General features: G+C 51.3%; 1 protein-coding gene across 9 annotated transcripts; it reads right to left on the bottom strand.

The window, feature by feature from the left end:
- Nucleotides 1-401: 401 nt before the first annotated feature.
- Nucleotides 402-24,311, bottom strand: Tmem268 (transmembrane protein 268). Of its 9 annotated transcripts, none has more exons than XM_075947091.1 (10): nt 24,007-24,308; nt 20,766-20,851; nt 19,261-19,452; nt 16,125-16,234; nt 13,836-13,943; nt 12,420-12,569; nt 7,239-7,349; nt 5,322-5,402; nt 4,468-4,647; nt 402-1,899 (listed from the first exon to the last, which is right to left on the bottom strand). In XM_075947091.1, exons 3-10 carry the CDS (start codon nt 19,367-19,369, stop codon nt 1,720-1,722), a joined length of 1,029 nt encoding a protein of 342 aa, XP_075803206.1. In that variant the 5' UTR covers nt 19,370-19,452; nt 20,766-20,851; nt 24,007-24,308; the 3' UTR covers nt 402-1,719. The 9 variants fall into 9 exon arrangements, with proteins under 9 accessions (XP_075803206.1, XP_075803204.1, XP_075803205.1 ...); XM_075947089.1 differs by lacking the exon at nt 24,007-24,308 and adding an exon at nt 23,788-23,980; XM_075947090.1 differs by lacking the exon at nt 24,007-24,308 and adding an exon at nt 22,149-23,781.
- Between the last annotated feature and the right edge of the window lie 1,963 nt (nt 24,312-26,274).

Genomic DNA, 26,274 nt, shown 5'->3' with positions numbered 1-26,274 from the left:
ACCCTCCTCCCGTTTGGACTGATGGGCGGAGACCAGAAGGCTGGAAGGATGAGTGGACTTGATTTTGAATGCTCCTACCTGCATAGCGGTGTGTCCAGGGCCCCTGCCTCAGATAGAAATAGAACCTTAAGACCTCGGTGCACCGGGCTGTAGAGGCGGCTTCAGTAGTTAAGAGCATGGAGCGTTCTTGCAGAGGACTTGAGTTTAATTCCCGCACTTCCATGTGATTAAAAATAATTCTTTTTTTTAAAAAAAATCTTCACCCAGGAGGCAGAGGCAGGCGATCTCTGTGAGATCGAGACCAGCCTGGTCTACAAGAGCAAGTCCACCATGACTATCCCCATAGCCCCCGAGGGAAAGTGGAAGGACCACACCGAGCCTCCACGAGCCGGGCCGAGCTGCTCAGTCATTCACCAGACAGTTTTATTCTCTATCGTTATACTGAAGGGGTCTATGCCCAGATGACAAGCACAGGCTTCCCTGATCAAATTCAGGGACACTTCCCGCAGTGGGTCAAAATACCGTGAATAATTCCACAAGCAAAGCTCCCCCAGGATATGGCTGGCGACTCTTCCACAGGAAAAGCAGAGGTAGGATGTGTCTTACCCAGCAGGTCTCCGCACTGTACCACTTCAGTCCACCACAGGGCTCTTAAAGGAGTCAGTGGACACACCGAGAAGGCAGAACACTCAGCCATGGCCACACAGCCCTAGAGATGGCAGATGTGCTCCCTGTGATGGCATTTCACCAAGGACACCTTAGTTTGGGGTCAGGCGTTAGGGGAGCACTTTGTGCACCGAGGTAAGAATACCAGCACAATAAGCTGGAAATGACCAGGACCATCCAGTAAGTGGAAGGTGGACAAACCGCGATGCAGCTCCATCACGACCCGGGTCCTATCATTCAGCCAAGTTTCAGAACCATTTGCCACAACTGGGGAGAGGATAAGGCAACCGATCCATGGGACTTTTCAGAAGTACTTTTGTTTTAAGCAAGTCCAGGTCATTCACAAAAGGAAGACAGGTACAGTGTTGGACCCTGAGGAGTTTACAGTCTCGATAGAAAAAGAAGTATGTACAGGAAAAAGTGGATAACATAAACATCAATAATAATAGGAGCAGTTCCATGAGGAATTTCAATGGCGGAAAGCAGCAGAAGGGTCACGAAAGCTGCCCCTGCCAGTCCGGGGAAGAGTTCCAACTTAGGGTGGTGATTTGTGGGGAAGAAACCGCGAAGCTGGAACTCAGAGCTGGACCTTCACACCAAATGAGGGCTTTGAACATGGGGCTGTGGGCAGTCTTCAAACTCTTGGGGAGCCTCTGAGCTTTCTGCTCAAACCCAGCGTGTCTGACGACACTTCACTCCAGAACAGTAGGGTGTGAGGAAGCACTGCCGCTCCGCAAGACAGAATTGTGACACAAGTCAGCATGTCGCCCACAAAATCAGTCTGAGTCGCACCAACAGGGTCTTCTTTTCCAAGTACCCTGCTGATGACCACCAGCCCTGGTCTCCTCACCCCATCCAGCTCAGCCAACAGATTCAGCGAGGCCAGGACAAAGACATCTGGTGTACACTTGGGGACCCCATACCAACATGACAGACACTTCCAAAGTGTCCCCAAATGCTGATCTCATCTGAGCTCAGGGTCAGCCACGCCAGGCTCCTGACTCCTCCCCAACTTCTCAATCTTGGAGGAAAATGAACGTCTTTGTCTACCGGTCACCTGGCCAGGAATGGGCAGCACCCTGTGCCCAGAATGTGCACTTCTATGAGCTGACAGGGGCACGGAACCTGTGCAGAGTCTGTGTGTCGGGCTCCCATTGGCCGGGGCAACTGGGAGGTCACCAGGAGCCGAGTGTAGTAGCCACCAAACACTGCCAGTAGCTGCCGGGCCATCTCCTGCAAGAGTCATGGAAGCAACATGAGCACAGCAGACAGTTCTGGGGGCCAAGCCAAATCCTGCCCTACCCAGGAGGCATGCTCCAGAGAAGAACAGGTCAGACCACTGCCTAGGGCTCTTGGAAGATGCAGTCTGGCCAAGAACCCCCATTCTGCAACTCACTGGAGCTTCCGTGGCCCTGGCTGCTTCATCCCCAAGGAGGTCTTACTAACAAGACACACAGGGTTCTTCTTGGAAGCAAATCATGCACCTAGCATGCCTGATGCCCCGGGTTCCATCCCAAGCACCACAGATGTTAGTATGCCCAGAAGACCTCTACCCTCAGAGCACTGGAGAAGTATCACCCCGGCCCTACCTACACCCTCTTCATACTTTCTAAAGCCCATGAATCTGTGCGGTCCATGAGTTCAGACTGACTCACTTGGAGAAAATCACTAATGGGGCTGGATGGGGAGAAGCATCCCATGACAGGAGACCTTCAGTTCACATATGGTGCCTGGTCAGCATCCTGCTACCAGATGTAATAAGGGTTTGCTGATGGAAACTGAGTACCACAGAGGAACAATACTATGCACGAAGGACACAGTGGCCCCAGGTTGTGGGGGAAGCAGAAGGGAGGTTAGCGTTGCTGGGTGTGGGGTCCAGAGGGGTTGCACTGTACAGCTACTAATTAAAAACAGGTGCGGAGATAAGGACAGAAGAATTCCAGCTCCTCCACGCCGCACTCACTGGGCAAGTGTCGGCCTGGCTGAGGCACTGTCTTCACTGGCAGGCAATATGTGCTGTCGTGAGGTGGGCGAGGCCAGCTCAGTAAATATCACTGGATCCATCACCAATACTGAGAGCAGAAGCCAGGCTCACCCCTGGAACCTCAGCATTTGCTCAGCCTGGCCTCGCCAATCAGCCCAAGATCAATACTGTAAGAACCAATGCCCTCTCCTGCCTTCTCCCTCGTTCTGAGAGCCAGGCCAGTCTCACTCCACCCATCAAAGAAGGGAAGGTCATCGAGACCTCAGGGATGTGCTGACATGTCCTTTGCAGGATAAAAATCCTTACAAATGTGAGAGACTGTTCTGATTCTTTCCATCTGTCACAGACTCTGGGCTCCTCCAGACACATGGAGTCTAGCTGCCCATTGAGACCTGAGTAGAGGTTATATTTTCCCTAGCTAACTGATAAGCTACTTTCAAAATGTGCATACAGAAACATACACACATGATAATTCAGGACAGGAAATTGTGTTTCTAAGGGTTTGAGGAAATTTGAAAGAAGAACTTGAAAGGGCCATATTTAATGAGCTACTGCATGCCAACCCAGACACACAAGCCCCTTGAATAAAGCAGGTGACCTTATCAGTTCTGCTCTGAAAAAAAAAGTGAAGGACTAATCATTTTCTTTCTTAAGTAACCCTCTGTGAAGCCCCAGAATCTCACCAATGCAAAAGGGGAAGGCTGGGTTGGGCTCGACTTTGATTCTCTGAATCCCAGGAAGGAAAGGAAAATACAAGTAATTGCCAAAGCTCCAAATGCCACCTAAGGTCATCCCTCTACTTGGGTCTGTCCTCATAGCTCACATAGCTACCAGGAAGGAACCAGACCCACACAGAACCCAAGGACAGAACCTGGCAAGGTTATGGGGCTGATGGAGCCAGAAATAAGAGGATTCCCACAACAGCTCCAAGAAGTTTAAGACTTAAGTAGATAGGTGGGTGGATGATTGATGGATGAAGATAGATAATGGAGATGGACAGATGGATGGACGGATGGATGGACGGGTGGATGGACAGGTGGATGGACAGGTGGATGGATGGATGGATGGATGGATGGATGGATGGATGGATGGATATGATGGTTGCTGATAGATGGACAGATGGAGGTGATGGATGATAGACGGATGGACGGATGGATGAATGGATGATGACAGATGGATGGACGATGATGGATAGATAGATACATGAACATGTGATTGATCAACAGAATCTTTTTCTTTGAGACAAGGTATCCCTGTATAGTTCAGACTGGGCTTAGACCTGCAACTCTCCTACTGCCGCATCTTGAGTGCTGGCATTACAGGTATGTGTTACCATATCATGTCTAGCAACAGATTTTTAAAAGACCAATATTCATCTAAATGATGGCAGGCTATGACTCATCAACACTCAATGGTCCTTGCAGTCAGTGTAGCTATCAAAAAGAATGGCCAAGATATTTAAACATGCCAACAAAAGTACCGGAAGTACAAAGTTAATTCCCATAAGTGCTTTAAAGTACTGGTGTAAAGATGAAGCGTGCCATCGCAGCAGCTGGAAGGTTTATGGGTATGCCAATCTAGGCTACAAAACTAAACTCTGTCTCAAAAAAGAAAGGTGTCAGAATAAACAAAAATATGTGTTGGCGTGACAACAACAGTCAAAGAATGTGAAGACATCTCTGACCTACAAGTTATAAATGGTTTGTAGCAACTCAGAGAGCCTATAACCCCAAGACCTAAACCTTGAACCTTCACTCAGATCACGACCACACACGGGCCCCACGGGAGGACCTTACCAACTGCTGTGGTATCATTACCTCCGGCTCAGCCTCCGGAACAAGCTGATAGAGTTCAGTCTGCATGAGTGGTCTCTCTGGAGGACCAGGAGTGCTGGGTAGCAGGGGGGCATCCTCCAAGTTCTCAGGCCCTTCCACCACAGGGTTCACGCCTGTCTCCATGACAACACATAGCTGGCTTAATTTGTTTCTCAGCACAGACTACAAAGAAACAGAGGAGACACAGGTGTGGTCTGAGTCTGGCAGGCTGTGAAAGGGTGGACCAGCTAGAGAGTCAGACAGCTGATCTCAAGAAGCCACGCCAATGAGATCACAATATTCCCCACAAAAGCAGAGTCCTGTGATGGAGGAAGGTCATTGGTTAATTAATAAAGAAACTGCTTGGCCTAATAGGTTAGAACATAGGTGGGTGGAGTAAACAGAACAGAATGCTGGGAGGAAGAGGAAGTGAGCTCAGACGCCATGCAGCTCCTCTCCAGGGCAGACGCCTTGCAGCCAGCCGCCAGGTCAGACATGCTGAATCTTTCCTGGTAAGACTGGTGCTACACAGATTACTAAATATGGGTTAGGCAAGATTGTGAGAATTAGCCATTAAGAGGCTAGAACTAATGGGCCAAGCAGTGTTTATATGAATACAGTTTGTGTGTTGTTATTTTGGGGCATAAGCTAGCCAGGCGGCCGGGAGCTGGGCGGCAGGAATGCAGCCCACAGATCCGTCAACAGTCCTGGGAAGCTGCTGAAGGTCCTAAAGGGCAAACCCTGCCTGAAGTCACAGGTCTAGGCAGCCAGGAGCAGGGTGCCATGGCAATCCTGACCTCAGGATGCAGAGACCCCAGGACACAGCTAATCCTAGGGAAAGGTGCTGGTCATCTTACCTCTTGGCTCCTCTTCATTTCCTGAATATGATCAGACAAAAACTGCACACAGCTCTCCAGGTCGAAGTAGACAAACCAGAGCTGTGGAGAGAAGCAGCAGTGGCCTGACCTTAAATTTCTAACCCAAGTTTATCCCGAGCTCCCGCTCTTCATCCCTTTGACAACCACCCAGCAGTGTGACTGCACTCATCTATATGGCTGCAGAGGATCAAATGGGGGTACTGGAACTGAACCCAAGACAGAATGCTAGGGGGACACACTATCACTAAGCTACATGGTCACACACACACACACACACACCCCAAAAATGGCTTTGCAACCAAATTCAGAATATGTCCAACCACAAACAAAATGGGGAGGCCCCATCTCCTACAGAGAATCCCAGGCAGATCCCAACTTCTTTGGCCTTCACATGTCCACTGGGGCAAAGGACCAGCATCCTTACCCTCAGCAGTATGGGTACCATTCTGTCTGAGACCCAGATACACAAAGGAGAAAAACCCTCACAAATGACATCTTCATCAACCAGAACTAAACTCAACAATGTGGAAGGAGCGCAGGTAAGAAAGATGTCCTGGGGATACTCCCGGCCTTCCCTCCCACCTTCAGAAGCCCTCTGGCGAGGACATCCTTACAAGGCCCAAACCTTCCATTTCCATTGAGATGCCTTGATGGTGCCACATTCACAATAACCAAGTTCTGAAGAACAATAAAATCCTGAGTCTAACATCTGCAAGGTCGTGACCTTGCTCCCTGCTCAGGGCAACTGACCCATGAGACCAAAAGGCACAGCTCCTGCCACATAGTCTCTCTCTCCGGCTCACCTCAAGAAGTATCTGTCCACATACCTTTTTAAAAGTCTTTTCACTGTGAAAAAAATCTCAGCTACACACAGGAAACGGGAGTCTCTATCCTTTAACAATTCAACTTGTGCCCACCCTATTGAGCACCACCTCTCTCCTTGCCCATCACATCACCCAGCAGCCCCAAGGACCCTAAAAGACATCCAGACACTGCATTTTCTCATGCCAAGATGGCACTGTGACGATGGGAGGAACCACTCTGAAAAGATGTGTCCCTTCATTAGTCACCTGGAAACCAGCAGATTCAACGACATTCCAGGGTCCCTCCTACACGTCAACTGATAGGGAAGACTGGGAAATGAATGAGGCGAGGAAGGAGTTGTAGACTTGAGAGATGTAAAAGTGCCATTTGAACGGCCAGGAATCTTGTGCCACTATCCCAGGCAAGATAACTTTATATTGCATGTTATCCCAAGCGTGATCAGCTCCACAAAACTGACTTGTGTCCTCAGCCCAGCTCTGCCCAGAGAGCAGTGCCTAGCATGCGGAAGCTCTCGGCAAACATCTGTCAGACTCATAGAAGGCACACCTCCTCACACTCTAGGCTCGGCTTCCTGGCTATGAAGGCGGTGTCCCTCCCTAAGTCCTGCTATCTTCAGCTGTAGACTAAGAATAAAGGACACCGCTGCTCCACAGAGGGAGGAGAGATCTTACCAGGACTTTACTTTGGACGCAGACAGGATCAGACCCTGCCTCAGCCATGTCCCACGCACGACCTCCTACTGTAAGATCTCTCTACTCCCTTAGGGACACAGAAAGCTACTGAGCGTCACACAGCTTCTCCAGCCTCGTCTCTCCTGCCATGAGATTTCACGGTCCCTTTAAAGGCACTGCGACTGTGTGTTGTCATCTTCATGGGTATGCAGGTTTACACTGGACAGGGACACTGATTCCTACAGTGCCCAACTGCAGGGTTCAGCACAGAGGAGTCCTGAGGAGAGGGGAGGGCCACTCACAGCAGCACAGCAGACACTGGACCTCACAGGGCAGGCCAAGACAGCGCAAGGCCACCTGCAAGTGGGCCACCAGGAGGGGTCACTCTGAGACACAGTACCTGGATCACACTCTGGCATCCTTCCACTGTGTCTGTCACCCCAAGCAGCACGCAGTGTCTCAGAAGGGCTTCATTGACGGCCATCAGCCTCAGGTCTGTGTTAGTGTTAGCCTAAAAGATAAGTGCCCGGCCCAAGGCTGACCTCCAAGGAGGTCCCAAGGAGCTCCTCAGCCATGGACATCACAATTGTCCCTCTCCCAAAGGCCACACATGAATCTTCACGCTCAAGACAACTCTATTCTCCCCCTAAGGTGAATTCGGTGTTAAACAGCTGGAGCCAAAGCCTGGCTCTGGCTTCCTGGCTGGACTGCCCGTGCCCCTCCATTGTGTCTCCCTGTCTTAAGTGGCAGATTAATAAAAGAGCACACCCCCTCCTCCTAGGAGTGAGGCGAGAGCTCTCTAAGCTGTGAAGGAAGTCTTTACTTAGCCCCGGCTAGACGACATCCTAATGCAGTGGTCTCTGAGGGAATACGAGGGGTAGACAGATGGTCTGTTTGCATGGACAGAACCAACTCTATTAACAACACACCTTTAAGAAACCCTGGCCTTAGCCTCCAGCAAGCCAGGGGTGAGGCATGTTTTCCCAGGCCATGTGCTAACAGGTTCGCAGCCCTCAGAGAAGCTGTCTCCTCCAACTCCCACCCATACGAGGCAATGTCAAATCTGCAGCTGGCAGACACCAAGGAGACCACAGAGGGGGAGAGAGGTGTAACAGACCAAAGCAGTGGCCTGGGGAAGAGACCCTCGGGGTCTTTAGCAGCAACCCCTAGAGTAGTCGAAGGGAAGTGCTCAGAAAGAGCAGGCCCCACGGGGAAACTGGGCATGTGCAGGGCTCTCCCGCAGGGCCACACAGAAGGGTGAGGGTGGCCAGCACATGCCTCCTACTGCAGGACTGGCCCATGAGAAAGTTCTACATGCCCAGGGCCTGTCCTCTGGAAAAAGATCACTGGGCATGGAGGAGGTAGAAATTCTCAGTATGTCATCTTAACTCTCCAGACACATGGGTTCACCCGGGGTCACAGTGCATTGGAATGCCCCCACTGTCTCTGATCAGGACTCTGGGCAGTCTTGCTTGCCTGTTGAGAAACTCACTCACTGAGAGTTCAGTCCCTGCCCCCACTGCCTGTGTCACCCTGTGGAAACTGCCCTGACTGAACAATGACAAAAGAAGCCACCGCATGTGGACCACTCGAGGGTGGACAATCCGGACATGTGACAGGGAACCTGTGTTTTCCACTGCGTCACCCTGGCCACACATGGGCATCTCCAAGGTTGGACATGAGGTGGAGTCTCAGCTATTGTACCCACCACCCTTCTATTCTTGAGAAGGGCTAATCACTCACCACATGAGGGGAGAAAATAATGGAGGGGACATGGAAGCTTGAAATCCTCAGAGACACTAAGTGACGCAGGGAGGGCACTAATCCTCAGGGGCACAATCAGGAAGAAGAGGTCTGCGAGGTCCTAATAAGAAATCCCCGAGGACAGCTGAGAACCAGGGAGACAGAGGCAAGTCTATCTTGAACTTCACGGGCAAACAAAGTCAGCAACGATAACGATTACTACTTATGGAGCGGTCACTGTATACCAGTGCTATTGTGAGTGCTGTGCTTCCCACATAAAATAATACCTTCAGTTCCCACAGTCGCCCTATGACAGAGCCAGAGGAAACAGGGCTGCCCCAGGCTGTGGAGCTAACCAATCACAGAGAGTCCGTGTCCCCACAACACTGCTGGGCACAGACATCAGTACTAGAAAGACAGGACCCTGGCAGGGTTTCTCAAGTAACCAAAGAGCCTAGGGAATCGTTTCTGGACTCTTCACCTAGCGCCTCTGGCCGCACCTGTGAGCAGAGAGCAGGTCTTTCTCTGTGACCTGTGTCAAGGACCTCACCTGGCCGTCCCTGACATCACAGAAGGGGCGGGGAGGAGGCCTAGCATCCAGCAGGCACCCTAGACTGCGTGAGTCACTCATGGGTGTCAGTGAGAGGAAGTGGACTGCTAGCTTTACTCTTCACCTCTCCCTCCTGAGGCCGATGGCTGGCTTTCTCCTCCTCCCAAAAGAAGCATCGCCTAACAGAAGGCGCAATTTATTTTCATAGACCACGGACAAGCATTATAAAGGCCCGAACAGAGTCCAGGGGCAGCATTATCTTGTCGGACAAGAAGCAAAGCCTAACAAAGATCCTTTCAGAACGGTTTGTCCCTGTGTCACAGGCATGAAGCCAAGCTATGCCGAAGTGGAGCACTTGCTAAGGTCGACAGATTCAGGACATGGGGCAGGAGCTTCTCCGGGTACCGAAAGATAGCACCCTGAGCTAGGCAGAATAATAACCTAAATCCAAGCGTCTTCCCCGAACTTGAGAATACACTGTCACACAGCACAGTGAAGCAGAGCAGAAGCTGCTCAGCTGACCTGACACAGGGAGAGGGTCTTGGCTGCTCAGCTGACCTTACACAGGGAGAGGGTCTTGGCTGCTCAGCTGACCTTATGCAGGGAGAGGGTCTTGGCTGCTCAGCTGACCTTACGCAGGGAGAGGGTCTTGGCTGCTCAGCTGACCTTACACAGGGAGAGGGTCTTAGCTGCTCAGCTGACCTTACGCAGGAAGAGGGTCTTGGCTGCTCTGCTGACCTTGCACGGGGAGAGGGTCTTGGCTGCCCAGGTGGAGCCACATAACCATGGAGTCCTGAAAGAGGAGACACCCCAGGAGCTCTACCAATCTCTGTAAGAGTCTAAAGAAAGAAGTTTATATTTGTGACAGCAGCCCTGGAGGCCACACACTGGTGCTCTGAGAGTCTTCCTGGACCTCTGCTCCCTGTCCAGAGTCACAAGGTGTTACCATGGAAAGCCTGTGACAATCTACCATCCATGCACAGCAGCACACACGGACACTAACCTACCATCCATACACAGCAGGACACACGGACAGACACTAACCTACCATCCATACACAGCAGCACACATGGACACTAACCTACCGTCCATACACAGCAGGACACTAACCTACCGTCCATACACAGCAGGACACTAACCTACCGTCCATACACAGCAGCACACATGGACACTAACCTACCGTCCATACACAGCAGGACACTAACCTACCATCCATACACAGCAGGACACTAACCTACCGTCCATACACAGCAGCACACATGGACAGACACTAACCTACCGTCCATACACAGCAGGACACTAACCTACCGTCCATACACAGCAGCACACACGGACACTAACCTACCATCCATACACAGCAGCACACACGGACAGACACTAACCTACCATCCATACACAGCAGCACACATGGACACTAACCTACCGTCCATACACAGCAGGACACTAACCTACCGTCCATACACAGCAGGACACTAACCTACCGTCCATACACAGCAGCACACACGGACAGACACTAACCTACCATCCATACACAGCAGCACACATGGACACTAACCTACCGTCCATACACAGCAGGACACTAACCTACCGTCCATACACAGCAGGACACTAACCTACCGTCCATACACAGCAGGACACTAACCTACCATCCATACACAGCAGCACACACGGACACTAACCTACCGTCCATACACAGCAGGACACTAACCTACCGTCCATACACAGCAGGACACTAACCTACCATCCATACACAGCAGCACACATGGACACTAACCTACCGTCCATACACAGCAGGACACTAACCTACCGTCCATACACAGCAGGACACTAACCTACCATCCATACACAGCAGCACACACGGACACTAACCTACCGTCCATACACAGCAGCACACACGGACACTAACCTACCGTCCATACACAGCAGCACACACGGACACTAACCTACCATCCATACACAGCAGGACACACGGACACTAACCTACCATCCATACACAGCAGGACACACGGACACTAACCTACCATCCATACACAGCAGCACACACGGACACTAACCTACCATCCATACACAGCAGGACACACGGACACTAACCTACCGTCCATACACAGCAGCACACACGGACACTAACCTACCATCCATACACAGCAGCACACACGGACACTAACCTACCGTCCATACACAGCAGCACACACGGACACTAACCTACCGTCCATACCCAGTAGGACACACGGACACTAACCTACCATCCATACACAGCAGCACACACGGACACTAACCTACCGTCCATACCCAGTAGGACATATGGACACTAACCCAGTAAGTGCCACCGTGAGCTGGGAAGCAAGGATCTCCTCTCTAAAGGTGATGGGGATAATACGTTTGGCTTTGAACCCTGCCTCTCCATTACAATTAGATCCAGGACAAGTTCCCTAACTCTCTGAGCCCACTCCCTGCCTCTCAGGTTGCTACAGAAGTTAAGTGAGGCCAGGTTGTTAGTGAAGCACCAACCCCACCAAGGAGGGACAATGGCCCACCTCCGCAGCCCTCATCCTCCTGCCCCGGCACTACAGTGAGGTGGGCTGTCACCTTCCCTCCCTGATATTCACAAGTTATTGTGCAGGTCCAGGGAGAGGTGTGTAAGCAAGCTCAGCTACCTAGAGTGCTGCAGGAACACGGGCTCCTGGGAACTGCTCTTGAAAAACAACATGCAGCAGCTGGGTAAGACAACGAAGAAGAGAGAACAAAGAGCAGTTGCTCCTTGGCCAAAAGGCAAGTGGCTCTGCACACCACATGCAATTGCCCCAGTGAGCAGCCAAAGGCCCAGGCCATCAGAAAGTGAACCGTAAGCACTAAAGTGCAGCAGAGTAACCTTTCCGGGGAGCAACGGAGCAAAGGAGAAGGGAGAGGAGGGAAGGAAGAACGTGGTGACACAAGCCTGTAATCCTTGCACTTAGGAAAAGAATCGTGAGTTTGGGGCCAACCTAAGCTACATAACAAGACCCCACCTCAAAAGAACAAGCAAAACAAGAGCAACATGTGGTGGCCTAGAATCCCGGCACTCAGAAAGCAGAGGCAGGCCAACCTATACAGAGCAAGTTCTAAATTGTTGGCCTAGGTGGTAAGAACTGTGGAAAGAAGAAAGGGAGGGAGGGAGGGGCAATGGAGAGGACCCTATTTCTGTTAGTCATGGGTGTGCAGCCATGGAGGAGCTCAAGGAGCTGTCTGCAGCAGAATTACGGCATCAGACTGCCCAGCCCTCTGGAGGGACAGACGGGCCCCACAGCTCACCTTCCTTTGCTGTCTCTCAAACACCAGCACAAGAGTCAGCGTCAGGCTGACAGCGGTCAGGGTGGCAAGCAGCACGCCTGCCCACGGGCTGCCCAGGGCAAACATCTGACTGGTGGAGTAGATGTTGGCCCACACCACCACATAGAACACCTGTAGAAGACACGGGAAGACACGGAGCCATCAGGGAGATTCACACCAACCCTGGGACTGAGCTCCTGCTCCCTCTTATTAAGTGAACCATGACAACAGGCTGTAACCGGCCTGGCAGAAATGAAGATATTCTAGAGACACTGTGTCTCTCAATCTGATTATCAGGCTGTTGAAACTACAGACCCCAAAGAAATGGGAATTCTGCTGGCAATCTCGAATGTTGGGAAATGGCACCAGAGGCGGACTTGTCTCCCAGAAAGAAATTTTACACAACTCACCACAGTTTCTCAGACCACCTCCCAGAATGAGACTGAGACCCGGATAAAGATGAGCCAGCGGTGGGAGGGGCCATATCTTGACGACTGCTCAGAGGTACATGGCCTTGGCTATCTACTTCAACTTTGCTCTCCCTTCAGGACCTCTGGGGTGTTAGCTGGAGCTCCCTGTCACTTCCCACTTTCCACTGTGGCCACATTTGCGGAGCCTCCTTTTCTGCACCCCACTTTCCGCATTGTTCCTTCAGCTGGCCTACTTGGGATAAAGTGTGTGAGCACTCAGGTTTGAGCCCCTCACTCCTAAACCCTCCTGATGGAAAGAATTCTATATCTAACCCCTTGTGGTATACCTTTATCCTTGCCTTGCGGTACAGCATGGCCTGGGACGAGCTATGACCTCTCTAAGACTGGGTTTCTCTGCCTGTGAACTGGGGATAATCACGCTTTCCTCACAGGACTGTCCCAGGACTAGCAGGGTAACATTTCAAAGTCCAGTATTTGTTAGGGGGTTGTTAAATGCTAGTCCCCTCTCTCCTGTCTCCCCTGAAATGGGAGGCAGGGTCAGCTGGGCCGTAAACACATACAGAAGCCAGGAAACAGAACAGCTAAGGGTTCAGCTAGACAGCCTGGGTTCACACACTGCTGGCCACGTGTGTACATGTTTCTGGTATATGTTTGCAAGCATATGCACATACAGGTAGGTAGGTACATGCATGCATGTGTGTGTGTGCATGCTAGGAACACAGGAATCACTCCTACCTGTGAACAAAAGAAAACCACGTCCCTGGGAGAAAAGCCTTGGCCAAGGTTAAACACTGACTCGGAAGTCTGGCTCCCAGTCCCTATTCCCATCCCTACTGACCCCTTCTACAGCAAATCGACATCTTTGCCACTGGGCTTTCAAAGGCAGCTGTGTTCCCCAGGACATACTGCTGCATCCGGTGTGCCTGAGGCCAAGGAGGAAGGCCGTGTGGGCCTAAGTACTACTCACCACAGCAAAGGCCAGCCGCACGGGCCTCGAGTTGTAGATGATGTACCTCCTCACCTGAGGCTCCAAGAGAGCACTCTCGGCCAGGTTCCTGTATTGCTCGGCAGGGACCTACGGTACCCAAGATAAAGAGGTCATCAGTTATAGGACGGCTACTCCTCATTTCCTTCCTGCCAGCAAGTATGCTTCCCATTTCACAGGACTGCCCATGGGAGGAAGGGAAGGCAAATTCAAGGCACCGTGGAAGGCAGGAAGGGAGGCTTGGAGCATAGATGGGGAATCCTGGGTTCAGTCTAACTGCAGGAGCCTGAGAACGAGGGCATCCTGCAGAGGAGCCACACAGCCTGTGAGTCATGGTACCTTCCAACAAGCATAGGCAGTCTTGGGCAAGACACAGGCCCTGGGCTAACCTCCGGTCATGTCACTCAAGTACTGGGTGATTTGGGTCAAGTGAACCCTTCTCTGAGCCTTGGGCTCCTCCTCTCTAAAATGAGGGAGAGGGGGGGTGCACTGTGGGGCAGTGCACAGGGGAACTGGGCAGAGTGAGAGTCACACGATGAGCGCTGGGCACGCAGAGCCAGCCTATCACGGCTGCCGTTTTACACTCTGCACGCGATCCCAAACACAGGGGGCACAGGTCTCCCTGTCCAAAGCAGAGTGTTTGCAGAGCACACCAGCCCTACAGGTGCTAGCCACTTAGGAATCACATCTTGACAAGGGACATCTCAAGGACTCAGGAGTAAAGGAGCTTGCCAGTGAATGATGCAAGTCCGATGACCCCAGATCATCCCCCAGAGTCTAGAGAAAGGTAGAAGGAAAGAATAGGCGTCACGGAGTTGTCCTGACTTCCACACACGCACCCTGGCACACACATACACATACTGTCCACCTACATACACATGTTAACATCGTTATAAATACATTTTTTCCAAGTGGAAAACATGTCATCCAAGAACACAATGCAACAATATACACACAAACTCTCTTCACTAATCTCAATATAATAATTTTAGAAAGATTTGGGGTTTGAGGAGATGGCTCAGTAGGTAAATCTGCTGCACAAGTCTAGCGCCCGTGTTAAATAGCTGGGTGCTTTGGGGAAATCCCTGGCACCCAGTCTAGGTGGATCAGTCGGCTCCACATTCAGCAACAGACCCTGTGTCAATAAACAAGGTAGAGAGCAAACCAGGAAGACACATGACCTCTGATCTGCACATGTGTGTACATATGAACACATACACATGCATACACCACACAAGGAAGGAAGGGAGGGAGGGAGGAAGGAAGGAAGGCAGGCAAGCAGGTAGAGGGAGAAGAAAACGAGGAGGGGGAAGTTCTGCACAAACATGGGATGAAAACATGGAAGGCAAAGGCAGCCCGTCCAGAGCAGGAAAGGCTCAGTGCTATCTGCAAAGTCTTCCTTCGGGGTACTGAGCCACCTGAACCCCTATTGGCTAGTCCAGGAAGACCTCACCTTGAGGGCTCTGGGGAGGAGACCACACCATTGTCCTTCACAGCAACAGCAAGTGCTAAGGTTCACTGAGAGCCTGCTATGTTCCAAAACATGTACGAATGCTCTTGGCGTCACACACGTAATCCTAATGGAAGCCCTACACACCAGGCCTTAACATCACCCTCTCTTACAGACAAAAGTAAGGACCAGAGAGGCTAAGTCTCCTGCCTGAAATCACACAGGCAGTGGGGAGCAAGCCTGGATCCATATCCACACAGCGGGTCTGTGAAGCGCAGGCCTGGATTCACTGTTTGAAGGTATCCTAGCCATTATGTGGTAAGCTCCAGGAACTGTCACAACCGTTCCCTCCCCTACAATGTCTTTCTCCTGCCCAGTATTCTTAATATAACCCTCAACAACCCCATCAGGGTCTAGCCTTCCACGAAGCTTTCGTGACCACCCACCATAGGGAAGTTCAAAACTTCCTCCTATGCCTTCAGTATCTGGTATGGTCCTCTACTGTGGCGTCCATGCCTGGCTGACCTTGTCTAGCTGACCTTGCTTACTGGTCAGTGTCTAGTTCCTGCTGGGCAGTGTGGTCACTAGCACTGGGTCCTGGTCACCTGTGCACAGCTTAGCCAGCTCAAGGCCTGGACAGAACCCCAACACACACATTCGAAGTGAACATGCTGGCAAGGAAGGATACTTCTAATATACTTTCCTATGCGCCTGCCCACGGCCAGCTCAGGTAAACGTTAAGGAAATGTGTGTGAAGAGACCGGTGGGTGGACACATAGCCAGGTGGACAGAAAGAACAGACTCAAACAGCCAGCACTCACCTGAATGCCCCAGGCCTGGAGCTGCTCTTCTACAGCTCCCAGGTCAAAGGAGACGGGTGCACAGGTATTGTCGATCCGGAGGACTGTGAGGACCTGGCCATTGTGCAGCTCTGCAAGCAGAACAGAGGATCATGGACCAAACAAGTGAACCTCTGGAGGAGGTCAGAACTGAAGGCATCACACCTCAGGAGGGGAGTACCTTCTCGTGATGAGGAACGTGGTAGCCGTCCCGCAAGCCTAAGGAGGTAGCTTGACTGGGAAGTCCCCGGGAGGCAAAAGTAAGACCCACGCTGGTTAACTATATAATTTATAACTTCCCAAAGCAGAAAGACATCAAGCAAAGAATGGGTGGTATTGAGTGCCCTGTCATAAGGCTAGAAACAGGCTGAAAAACATTAGAGGAAGTTCAATTGAAGAATTTAAATCCCAGCAATGAGCCAAATATCAGATCTAAATAGATACTACGAAACATCAGCCCCAGATGGCCACACCTGCATCCCCAGACTGCTGCCAGGGCAAAGAGGAATGAACACTGCAGATGGAATGCAGGGCACAGATCAGCTGGCCATAAGCAGGAACCGCAGCTTGTGGTACCCACGGGGCTGATGGAATCACAATGGTCCTCAAAAGGAGGCAGGTCACAGAGAGCTACACCTTTGCTAGCTTTGACCACAGGAGGAGGAGGAGTCACAAGCTAAGCACTGTGGGTAGTCTGTACCACTGGGAAGAGGAAGGGAAAGGACACAGAGCCTTGTCCCGCCGATGCCTTGTCTGCACACATATGGGTATACATGTGTGTAATTGTTCAGATCGAGCCCTTCCTTTACGCCATGCTTCCATGCTGGTATGGTCATCGTAAGAGTGCCTGAGCTGGTTTAGTGCCTGCATCCATGTCTGACACGTGAGTGAGTGAGTGAGTGAGTGAGTGAGTGAGTGAGTGAGTGAGTGAGTGTGATGGACTCTGATCCTCAGCACTGACAAGCTTCTCACAGCCTGGGTCAGGAAGGAAGAACACTCACTCTTAAAGATTCCATCACAGAATTCTAAACCCTAGGTCCTCTCCATAAGAACTCTCGATTTTGCCCTCCCCCTTACTTTTTGAAAAGAGTGCGGTACATGGATAAAATACAGGCCAGCCCTTGAGGGATCACACTGTGACCCCGTCTATTACTCACAAGGTGAATGAACAGGAGAAACTATTTCCTTACCTACCAATGGTCACAGCCACCATGGAAGACTGTCAGCCATTCAGAGGACAGCCCGGATGTCACCTCAAGTGTGTGAACCACTGGCCCCAGTGAGCTCATAACTCAGAAGTCCTGATAGACAACACTAACATATCTTTTATGCCCCACCCCCACCTTGATAAAAGTATACATTAAACTGAAGACTACTCAAATGGAAAAGCATAGACAGAAAAGAAACAAGAGCGGCTAACTAGACCCCTACTGGAGAACTGGAGCCCACACTATGCGCTTGCTCCAAGAGTTCTAAGAAGTGGATGCTGTTCACAGGGAAAGAGAAGCCAAGCCCCTGGAAAGCAGTCTACCCAGCTGACCTGGGGGGACGGAGATGAAACAAACAAAAGGAAGAGGTAGTGCCCAAACACAGCCACCATCCTGTGACGTCTCCTAAAGGAAGAGGTAGTGCCCAAACACAGCCACCATCCTGTGACGTCTCCAAAAGGAAGAGGTAGGGCCCAAACACAGCCACCATCCTGTGACGTCTCCCAAAGGAAGAGGTAGGGCCCAAACACAGCCACCATCCTGTGACGTCTCCCAAAGGAAGAGGTATTTGTGTCCAAACACAGCCACCATCCTGTGACGTCTCCAAAAGGAAGAGGTAGTGCCCAAACACAGCCACCACCCGTGATGTCTCCCAAAGGAAGAGGTATTTGTGTCCAAACACAGCCACCGTCCCGTGACATCTCCCATTGGTGCCCTCGATTCCACACTGGATGAGCCTCCCCCAGGAGAGTCTGGAACCTTCAGTCAGCTACACCCTGGGCTACAAGCATTTGCCCAAACCCTACAAAGACCTTTCACCGAGTCTCTTATTTACCTTTCTACTAGGAGTTCCTGGATTCTTGGCAACATGAGTCCTGCACTTAGAAATGCTTGTTTCTAGACCTAAGCAAAGCTGAGAGAGAGGAGAGAGAGAGAGAGAGAGAGAGAGAGAGAGAGAGAGAGAGAGAGAGAGAGAGAGAGAGAGAGAGAGAGAGAATATGCACAAAGCAGCAAGGGGGAGCTTACTAAAATTCAGCACAGGGATACCTTTCAAGTTTTGAAGAAAAAAAATACTTCATCCAGTCCCTTTCTACTGCAGCATGGATAGATGTTTAAATTGCTTTATAACAATTACTAACACTGTCATACAGCTTTTTTGAACAGAGTTTCAGGCCCACTATTAAGCCTGCATTTCTATAGAACACCCAGTTTATAGTGCTGCTTTTCCTTGCTACACCCAGCTACCATCCATCCCTTCATTGAGCACAATACTGACTCCATGTCTCCCATGGAGCAGGCCTCCTGCTGGCTCTACAGACACGGGAAGGGTGAGACAGTACTCAGCCCTACCCTCCCTGAACTTCCATTATGGTAGGGAGGCTGAACACTCAATATTTATCACATAGATAACTGGTATACTAAATAAACTGTGCTGGAAGAATACATCAGAAAATCCCAACTAAGGCTAAGCCATCAAATAATTTGCCATGGGAAGGAAGGATGATTGAGGCCCAAAGGATGAATGGTAACCAAGTACCAAAAAAGCATGGGTAGAAAGAACACCACGTACAGAGGTCCTGAGACTGAATGCCCTGGCAAAGAACAGCGAACAGGGCAGCAGGCAGAGCTGTGGCTGGCCTGGGGAATGACGGCTCTTCACAACATGTCCAGTGGGAGGCCTGGGTCAGAATGTGCCAGCAGGCTGCACATCTAAAAAAGGTAGTCTAGTGGGAAGGAAAGGTGGTGACAAGAGGTGGTGGCAGAGAGAACAGGGTAGAAATGACAGAAAGTGGCCTGGAGCTGAATCCCAAAACCACCCAGTTATCCAGAGACCCCAGTTATAGGTGTGAGTTCAGCACAGAATGGGACACAGTGAGAAGGGGATCATGGGGTAGGGGTCATGACCTTACCTTGACCCCAGCCAGGAGGGCTCCTTTGAGGCAGGGTGCTGCAGCCCAGGATAGAGGTGGGCAGGGGACCAGCTGCCCCACCAGGGTCTGTAGGAGGCTCACAGGCCATGGCAAAGAGGCAGCTGCTCCCGCTTCTACTTCCTGTTTCTGGGTGTACAGCTCATGCTGGGGCAGTGTCTCATCTCCACTCGCCTAAGAAAAACAGCACAAGAAAGAAGGTGAGCTAGGTTCCCTGGCCTTCCCTGGGGCCAGAGCTGCTAAAGGCCAGGGACAGCCATCAGGAGTCTAAATGCTGACTTTTCTGTCCTACTGAGGAAATTCTTTCTCAGAATGAGAAGAGGGAACTAAAACCTTCCGCAGGCCTCAGCTGAGAATTCCCCTTCCAGCTGTGGGTCTTCTCCATCTCAGGCACACCAGGCCCCAGTCATTTCTTCCTGAGATGCCCAGGTAAGCAAGACTGAGGCAGACATCACCTTCATGCTGGGGAGGCTGTTTCTGTACACCTTCCTACAAGGCACTGCAAACCAGAGGACACAGAGAAAACAGAGGAACAAACAGGAAACACAGATTACAGGCAGAGTCCTGACAAGCACGAAGAGGAGAACTAACCAGACAGTTAGGCTACACTCCAGTTCCTTAAAGGGGCGCGGTCCATGTTCAGGGTTCACTGTGGTCTCGCCACCTCCGATTTCTATTTGTATAAACTTGGATGTGTGTGACTTAATCCCAGAGCTTCAAATAGGCTTCTCCAGATCTAGCGGCCCTCCCCCCACAGGCCCACCACAAGGAATCAGTGGGCATTACACAGGAAGGCCATGGGGGACAGAGATCACACTCCATGAATATGAACTCTTTAACCCTTCAATGCCAGCACTCTTGAGGCAGAAGCAGACAGATTTATGTTAGTTCACCAGCCTGATCTACATAATCCCAACACTGAAGGATACATGCGGGGAAAGGCAATAGGATGGACAAGCTAAGGGCAAGCCTGGGCTACATACACAGTCAGCTTCAGACAGGGGTAGGCTACCGCAAAGCCCTGCCCCGTCAGAAAGAAAGACAGCAGTCCTGCTGTGACTGTTTACACACAGCTGACTGAGGCAAGGGCTGGGTCCCTGGGGCTTCCAGATGGCCAAGCCAACACACACACATAGGTGGCTAAACTTGTATCTGAGAAAACCCTGTAAGGAGAGTAAGCTCTGGCTTTGCAGCTCCCTCTGAAGGATAATGAAGACACGGCCAATGCCTCCAGTATCAGCTGGCCCACAGGCACAGCAGGCATCAGTCAAAGCAGGGATGCTCCTGGGTCACCAATCTGCTGCAACCTGTGCAGTGTGTCCCCAGGAAAATCACGTTCCACTCAAATACCCAGGAGTGGCACACTGATCCTGTGAGTGTCTGGTGGACGGTCCTTTGCAACATTCACTTGCTACCAAGGAAGGTGACACTGGAGGCCGCATAAAACTTCTAGATGACCAAACTGGCCCCAAGGCCCACCCACTGACCTCTACTGGGAGAAACTGATCCTTCAGTCCCCTTCACTGCTCATCTTCATTCTTCAGCAGGAGCAGCTGCATAGGTGAGGGATGCCCTGCGAAATGAAAATGTGGGGCAGAAGGACCCAGGGTCAGGGAGGCGACTCAATAGCCGGTAGCACTTGCCTCACAAACCCGACAACCTGAGTTCAACCCGGGTGCCCACATAAAAGCCAGATGATGTGGCAGGCATGTCTACAACCGCAGTGTTCCTATGGTGATGGGGGGCAGAGGGAAGAGATGAAGGCAGGAGGCTCTTGGACCAGGCCACAAGAAGAGAGAGCCTGGGGCTGGACAAATGGCCCAGAGTTAAGAGCACTTGATATCCTTACAGAGGACCAGGGTTCAGTTCCCAGAACCCACACAGTGGCTCACAACCATCCATGACTCCAGCTCCAGGGAACCCACAAGGGTAATAGACACACACACAGTATAGACGTACATACAGGAAAACACATAAGGTAATAAATCTATAATTTATTATAAATATTAAATATGTTTTTATTCATTTAGAAATATTATAAATATAAATAAATCTATTATAATAATATATTATTATAATATATATTATATAAATATAAATAAAACTAAAAGGAGAAATACAGACAGACCCTGCCTTTAAAAAGGCAGAAGGCAACAACCTACTCTCAAAAGTTATGCCCTAACCTCTGCAAACTGAAGAGATGAAGATGGCAGCAGCGGACTAGAGAGATGGCTCAGTGGTTAGGAGGACTAACTCCTCTTCCAGAGGACCCAGGTTCAATTCCCAGCACCCACATGACAGCTAACAACTGTAACTCCAGTTCCAGGGGATCTGACACCTTCACACCAATGCACATAAAATAAAGTTAAATAAATTGTATATATATAAAAATATCGTGGCAGCGTAATAAAACCAAACTGTAGGGAAAGACAGCTCCATATGAGGGGGCCCAAATACCTGAAGCCAGCCCAACATTAAGCTCTAGAATGTGGTTCTCAACCTGTGGGTCGAGACGAACTGTACTAAAGGGTCGTAGCTTTAGGAAGGGTGAGTCTAGATGGTTCATTGGGAGCTTCTCTCCCAATGAAAAACAAAGGATGAATGTTACCAAGCTGGGAGCCTAAGGCCAAACAGTAACAAAACTTTAGGAAAATACATGAACACTTTGGAGCCAAAGTCTGGCCGGATGGATGCAGTCACCTTCTGCACCAGCCCATCCCCCAGTCTGAACTCTGCTGTGAGCATCCGTGCAGTGGGCAGGGAGGCCTGCCTCATTTGGCTGCTTCAGGAAGAGCATGCTGTTCAGTGCTCTGTCCCCAGGGTCCTTCCTTTCCTCAACATGGCTTTCCTGTTTCACGGCCAACACACACCTCTCCACAACTGAGTGGCACAGGATCCCCTGCGTCTCCAGGGTCAGGCCACAGGACCATGCCCTCACGCCTCTGGGCCTGCTCTGCTTTCCTTCAGCTTATCCACAGACACCTTTGAGAAGACCCAAAGAAACCATGTTTCTCAGCATGATCTAGAAATAAATTCCAGCCACCCTGCAATGCTCTTCAGGGAAGACGGAGTCTCGTCTTTGCTCACCTGGCCTGCAGCAGCATTCTCACACACCAGGTACTTACCCGCCAACCTCACCTTGCCTGTTTTCTTTCTTATACCCACAAGAGGTACAAAAGCCACAAAAACAGCCACAAGGTTGCGCCCAGAGTCGACACCCCTCTGCTTCCTCCGATCAACTACTGGACCACAAGGCAGACACAACCTTGTCACCTGTCGTCCAGGCCACACTTCAGCCTCACACCACTGGAGTGCTGCAAAGGCTGCGAGGAGCTGACACCGGCTGGAGTTGAAGCCTGGGACTACACAGAAGGATCCACTGGTTGAAATCCCACAATGAAGCATTGTTTTAGGGGCAGAAATCACAGCACCCCTCGGCTGCCCACAGAGACCCAATCAGCAGACTCCAGTCATAGGCCTGTCACACGCCCACGGCTGCGTGGGCCGGCTGGAAGCAACCTGGCCAGCCCAACTACTTCCCACCTTGGTGGCCTTGAGAAAGGCACTGGACTTCTCTCTGCCGCCATTTCTGGAGCAGGGACCAGGAGAGTAATTTAGGGTTACGCTGCGGTTCCCGGTTCACAAAATCTACCTTGGAGAAGAGCGCTTACTGAGCGAAGGCAGCTGACATGGACCACAAGCCTTCCTTGAGAACCTTCTAGGGCCAGCCCCCGACTGTAAAACCAGGAATGCAACATGAAGAATCTGTTCAGTTCTCCCTGCAGGGATCGCCATCCACTGGGAAAGGCACACACCAAGAGAACTGCCAGAAAGGTGAAGAGGCAATCAGGCAGCAAAGGGGCTGCCTAGATGTTCCTAGGCTTCACCAAAGTGGAAACTGAAAGAAGCCGTGCCAGATTTGAATGTGTTCAGACCCAGAGGTCAGGATGGCTCCTCATCCAGCCCAGGGCCTACAGAGCCACGAGGATGAAGGCAGACCCCCAAGGGCAGATGCTGACCATTTACCATCCTCTCAGCCCTGCTCCAGGATTCAGTACACAAGTCAGGGAGCCCGACGCAAGGGTAAGCGGAGCACAGAACGAGCAAGCACTGAGACTCCTGCCAGTCCCTTAGGGAATCCACATTTCAACCAGATTTTCCAGGCTGTGCAGACTCAAGCTCCCAGGGGTCCCATCGCTGCACAGTGCCTGCCAGCATCACCGACAACTAAGTGCCTGCCCAGGCTGCCCTGAAAGGAAAGAGAAAGCGTCTTTCCTTCTTCAAACTCAGCTTCACTACACTGCAAATCCAACAGATCAGGGGGGCAACAGTCCCAAAAGTTTAGGACACAAAAGGCCTGGCTAGACAAGGAATCCAAACTACCCATTTCAATGATGTGGACATTAAGCCCCGGAAGAGAAAGCTGACTATCCAAGGTCAGGGAGCAAAAACCCAGAGGGAGCCAGAACAGAAAGCCGGCTTAGCCCGGCCCGGCGCCTCCCGTCGTACCTGGCCTTGGCCTTGGGCAGTTGGCTCCCCGGTCTGCCCTCTGGCCTTGGGGCTCCCTCACCCCAGAAATCACTCGCCCTACCCCGCAGCTCCCACGCCTGACGCGTGGGGCGGGAACAAGTCACCCGAGCCTTAGCGGCGGGACGCGCACGCAAGCGCCGCGGCCCCAACCCCCGGAGCGCGGGCGTACGGGCGCGCGCACGGTCCGCGCACACTCACCGCAGCCCGGGGACGCGCAGGGTCGGAGGCCCCTTCTGCGCCACGGCGCCCCTGTGGCGCCCCAGCGTCCGCCTCTCGCGCCTCCCGCGCCCAGCCCGAGCGGTCTCCTCCGCCAAGCCGCCCTGCGGCCGCGTCTCCCGGGCCCAGCCGCGAGCGTTTCATCAGCCGCGCTCCCCTAGGGCACCGGAAGGGGCCCCGCGCCCGCCACGTGCTTGGGATCTGGGCTCGTCCCCGCAGGGAAGGAGCGGCGGGGCGGGCGAGGAGGCCGATCCCGAGTGACCTAGAGTCACAGGATCCGGTGCATGAGGCACACTCGGGACCAGAAGTTTCTTCTGGGCTTGTTGTTATTGAAAAACGGTATGTAGTACTGAGAGCGTCGGCGTGAGGAGACGGCCTAACGGCTGGTTCAAAGTCTCCATTTATCCATTCGATAAATTAAACTTTGTCTGCGTTTTCTTTTAAAAATGTTTAGTTATGACTGTGCTATGAAATTGTGTTATTTTTAACGAAATAATGTGTAAGCTGTTCAAACTCACACTTGCTCATCCTACTCTGTGATGACCTTTCCAAGTGGGTTCACCTTGGTTTGTTGTTCTGACAGTAGGGGTAACACCAGGCTACCTGCACGTACTTTTTCTTTGCAGTACGGGCTTATATAAAAGGAACAGATTCTATTCTATTGGCCACCTTACCTCGTCTTTCAACAAAGAGCCTGAATACTTAGCCCCTGCTACAATGGCCTCATTTCTTCAGGGGACCCTAAGCTCTGTAATTTGTTAAAAATGGGCCTCTCCTTGCCTTGTTCCTCCCCTACGATGGACGCATATGTGGTTCCTACCCTCACTTGCAAGAAGGGCTAGGACACTAACACCACTGCCCTTTCTCTACATATGCGTGGTCTTGCACAGGCACACAATCACATTTGTGTTCAATCTCTTGAGGACTTTGGGACCACAGGACTTACATGGCTGCATACCCAAAGGAAGGATGTTTGGAGCAGCAAGAACGAATTGAAAATCCAAGTAACATCCCATGTGGGTGTCCAAGACAGATGAGTCAGATCAGGGTGTCAGGCTATTAAAAATAAATTTCATTGTGAGCAAATCAATACTGAGTACCTGCTCAGTGCCAGCACTGTAGAGAATAGTTCGTAGAAGGGTCCTATGTAGTATGATCAATTTGCTAGTAGTAATTTAGAGGCCTAGAAAAAAAAGAGACTCAAGGGGTACTGAGACTTCTAAACAAAATGCTGACAGGCTACTGAAAGGGAACATGCAGCAAGCTGTGGTCTAGCCCAGGTCTCTAACCCTGCCTCTGGAGCAAGGCCTACTACCTCCATGATGAGACGGCCTGTCTGCCCTTTCCACCACGCTTTCTTGCCCATGTTCCAGCACAAAGTTTTCTGTTGGCACATCAGCCTCCCACAGGCACGGAGATGGGACTCGGAAGCTGCCGACAAGGTTAGGGGAAGTAGCAGCCTGAGCTTTGGCTGCCCTGTTCTCTCATTCAGTGATACCTGCTGATGTGAAAGATGTCAAGAACCAAACAGTGGATGCTTACAGTGTTCTGACAGCATCCCTGAACCCTGGGCATGGTGGAAAGGACCATCAACTCCAGGGAAGCATACTGCAGAGCTGACTTTAGTACCGACAGCTTGGTGGAGCCTCGGGGACCTTAGTGGTGACTTCAGCTTCACCACCTGCAGCCTACCCTGGATGAATCATTGCCCTCTCCCCAAGCCCCAAGCTCCATAAATAGAGCTGTTCTCAGTTCCTCCTGTGCCCAATTCTTTCACTTCCAGGTCTCAGTGGTTGCCTCAGGTCTGGAAGTGGTTCTCGTTATTTGGAAGACTCCTGCCAAACCCATGCTTCTCACCGGACTGGCCCGTTCTCGGGTCTTCCCTCTTCATCAGGAAGATTAGTGCCAAACCCATCTTTACCTGACGGGCTCATTCTTGGTCTTGATTGGCAGGGTCCTTGTTCTGAAAGCCCTATCCTATCGTAGGCCGAGGGTTATCCCCTTCTTGATGGCTCTTGTTTAACCTACAATTATACCTACCACCCAGTATGGCCACTGCCTCTTTCTTTCCACCAAAGCACAAACCTTCAAGTCCTATTCCTGCTGGTGCTCATAGCTGCCCTGGGCCCAGCCCACAGCCTTTTGTTAAGTACATCTGAAGAAGTGATTGGACAGGTAAGTCAACCAAACACAAACCCCAGCCAAAGACACCCTACTCAGCAGCTACTCCATACTGCTGATTGCAAGGGT

The sequence above is a fragment of the Microtus pennsylvanicus genome, chromosome 13 (genome assembly GCF_037038515.1).
Source record: "Microtus pennsylvanicus isolate mMicPen1 chromosome 13, mMicPen1.hap1, whole genome shotgun sequence".
Taxonomy (NCBI): Eukaryota; Metazoa; Chordata; class Mammalia; order Rodentia; family Cricetidae; genus Microtus; species Microtus pennsylvanicus.
The sequence above is the reverse complement of the archived record's forward strand: the minus strand, read 5'-3'. Positions and strand labels throughout refer to the sequence as shown.

What these genes read in the sequence shown, in the direction of transcription:
- Tmem268 (XM_075947096.1), bottom strand. Translation starts at nt 19,369, where the DNA reads ATGGCCTGTGAGCCTCCTACAGACCCTGGTGGGGCAGCTGGTCCCCTG. An exon ending in TGCGGCTGGCCTTTGCTGTG is followed by an intron (nt 12,570 to 13,835) that starts GTGAGTAGTACT and finishes TGTCTTCTACAG; the next exon opens with GTGTTCTATGTGGTGGTGTG. An exon ending in GATGCCAGAGTGTGATCCAG is followed by an intron (nt 5,403 to 7,238) that starts GTACTGTGTCTC and finishes TTCTCTCCACAG; the next exon opens with CTCTGGTTTGTCTACTTCGA.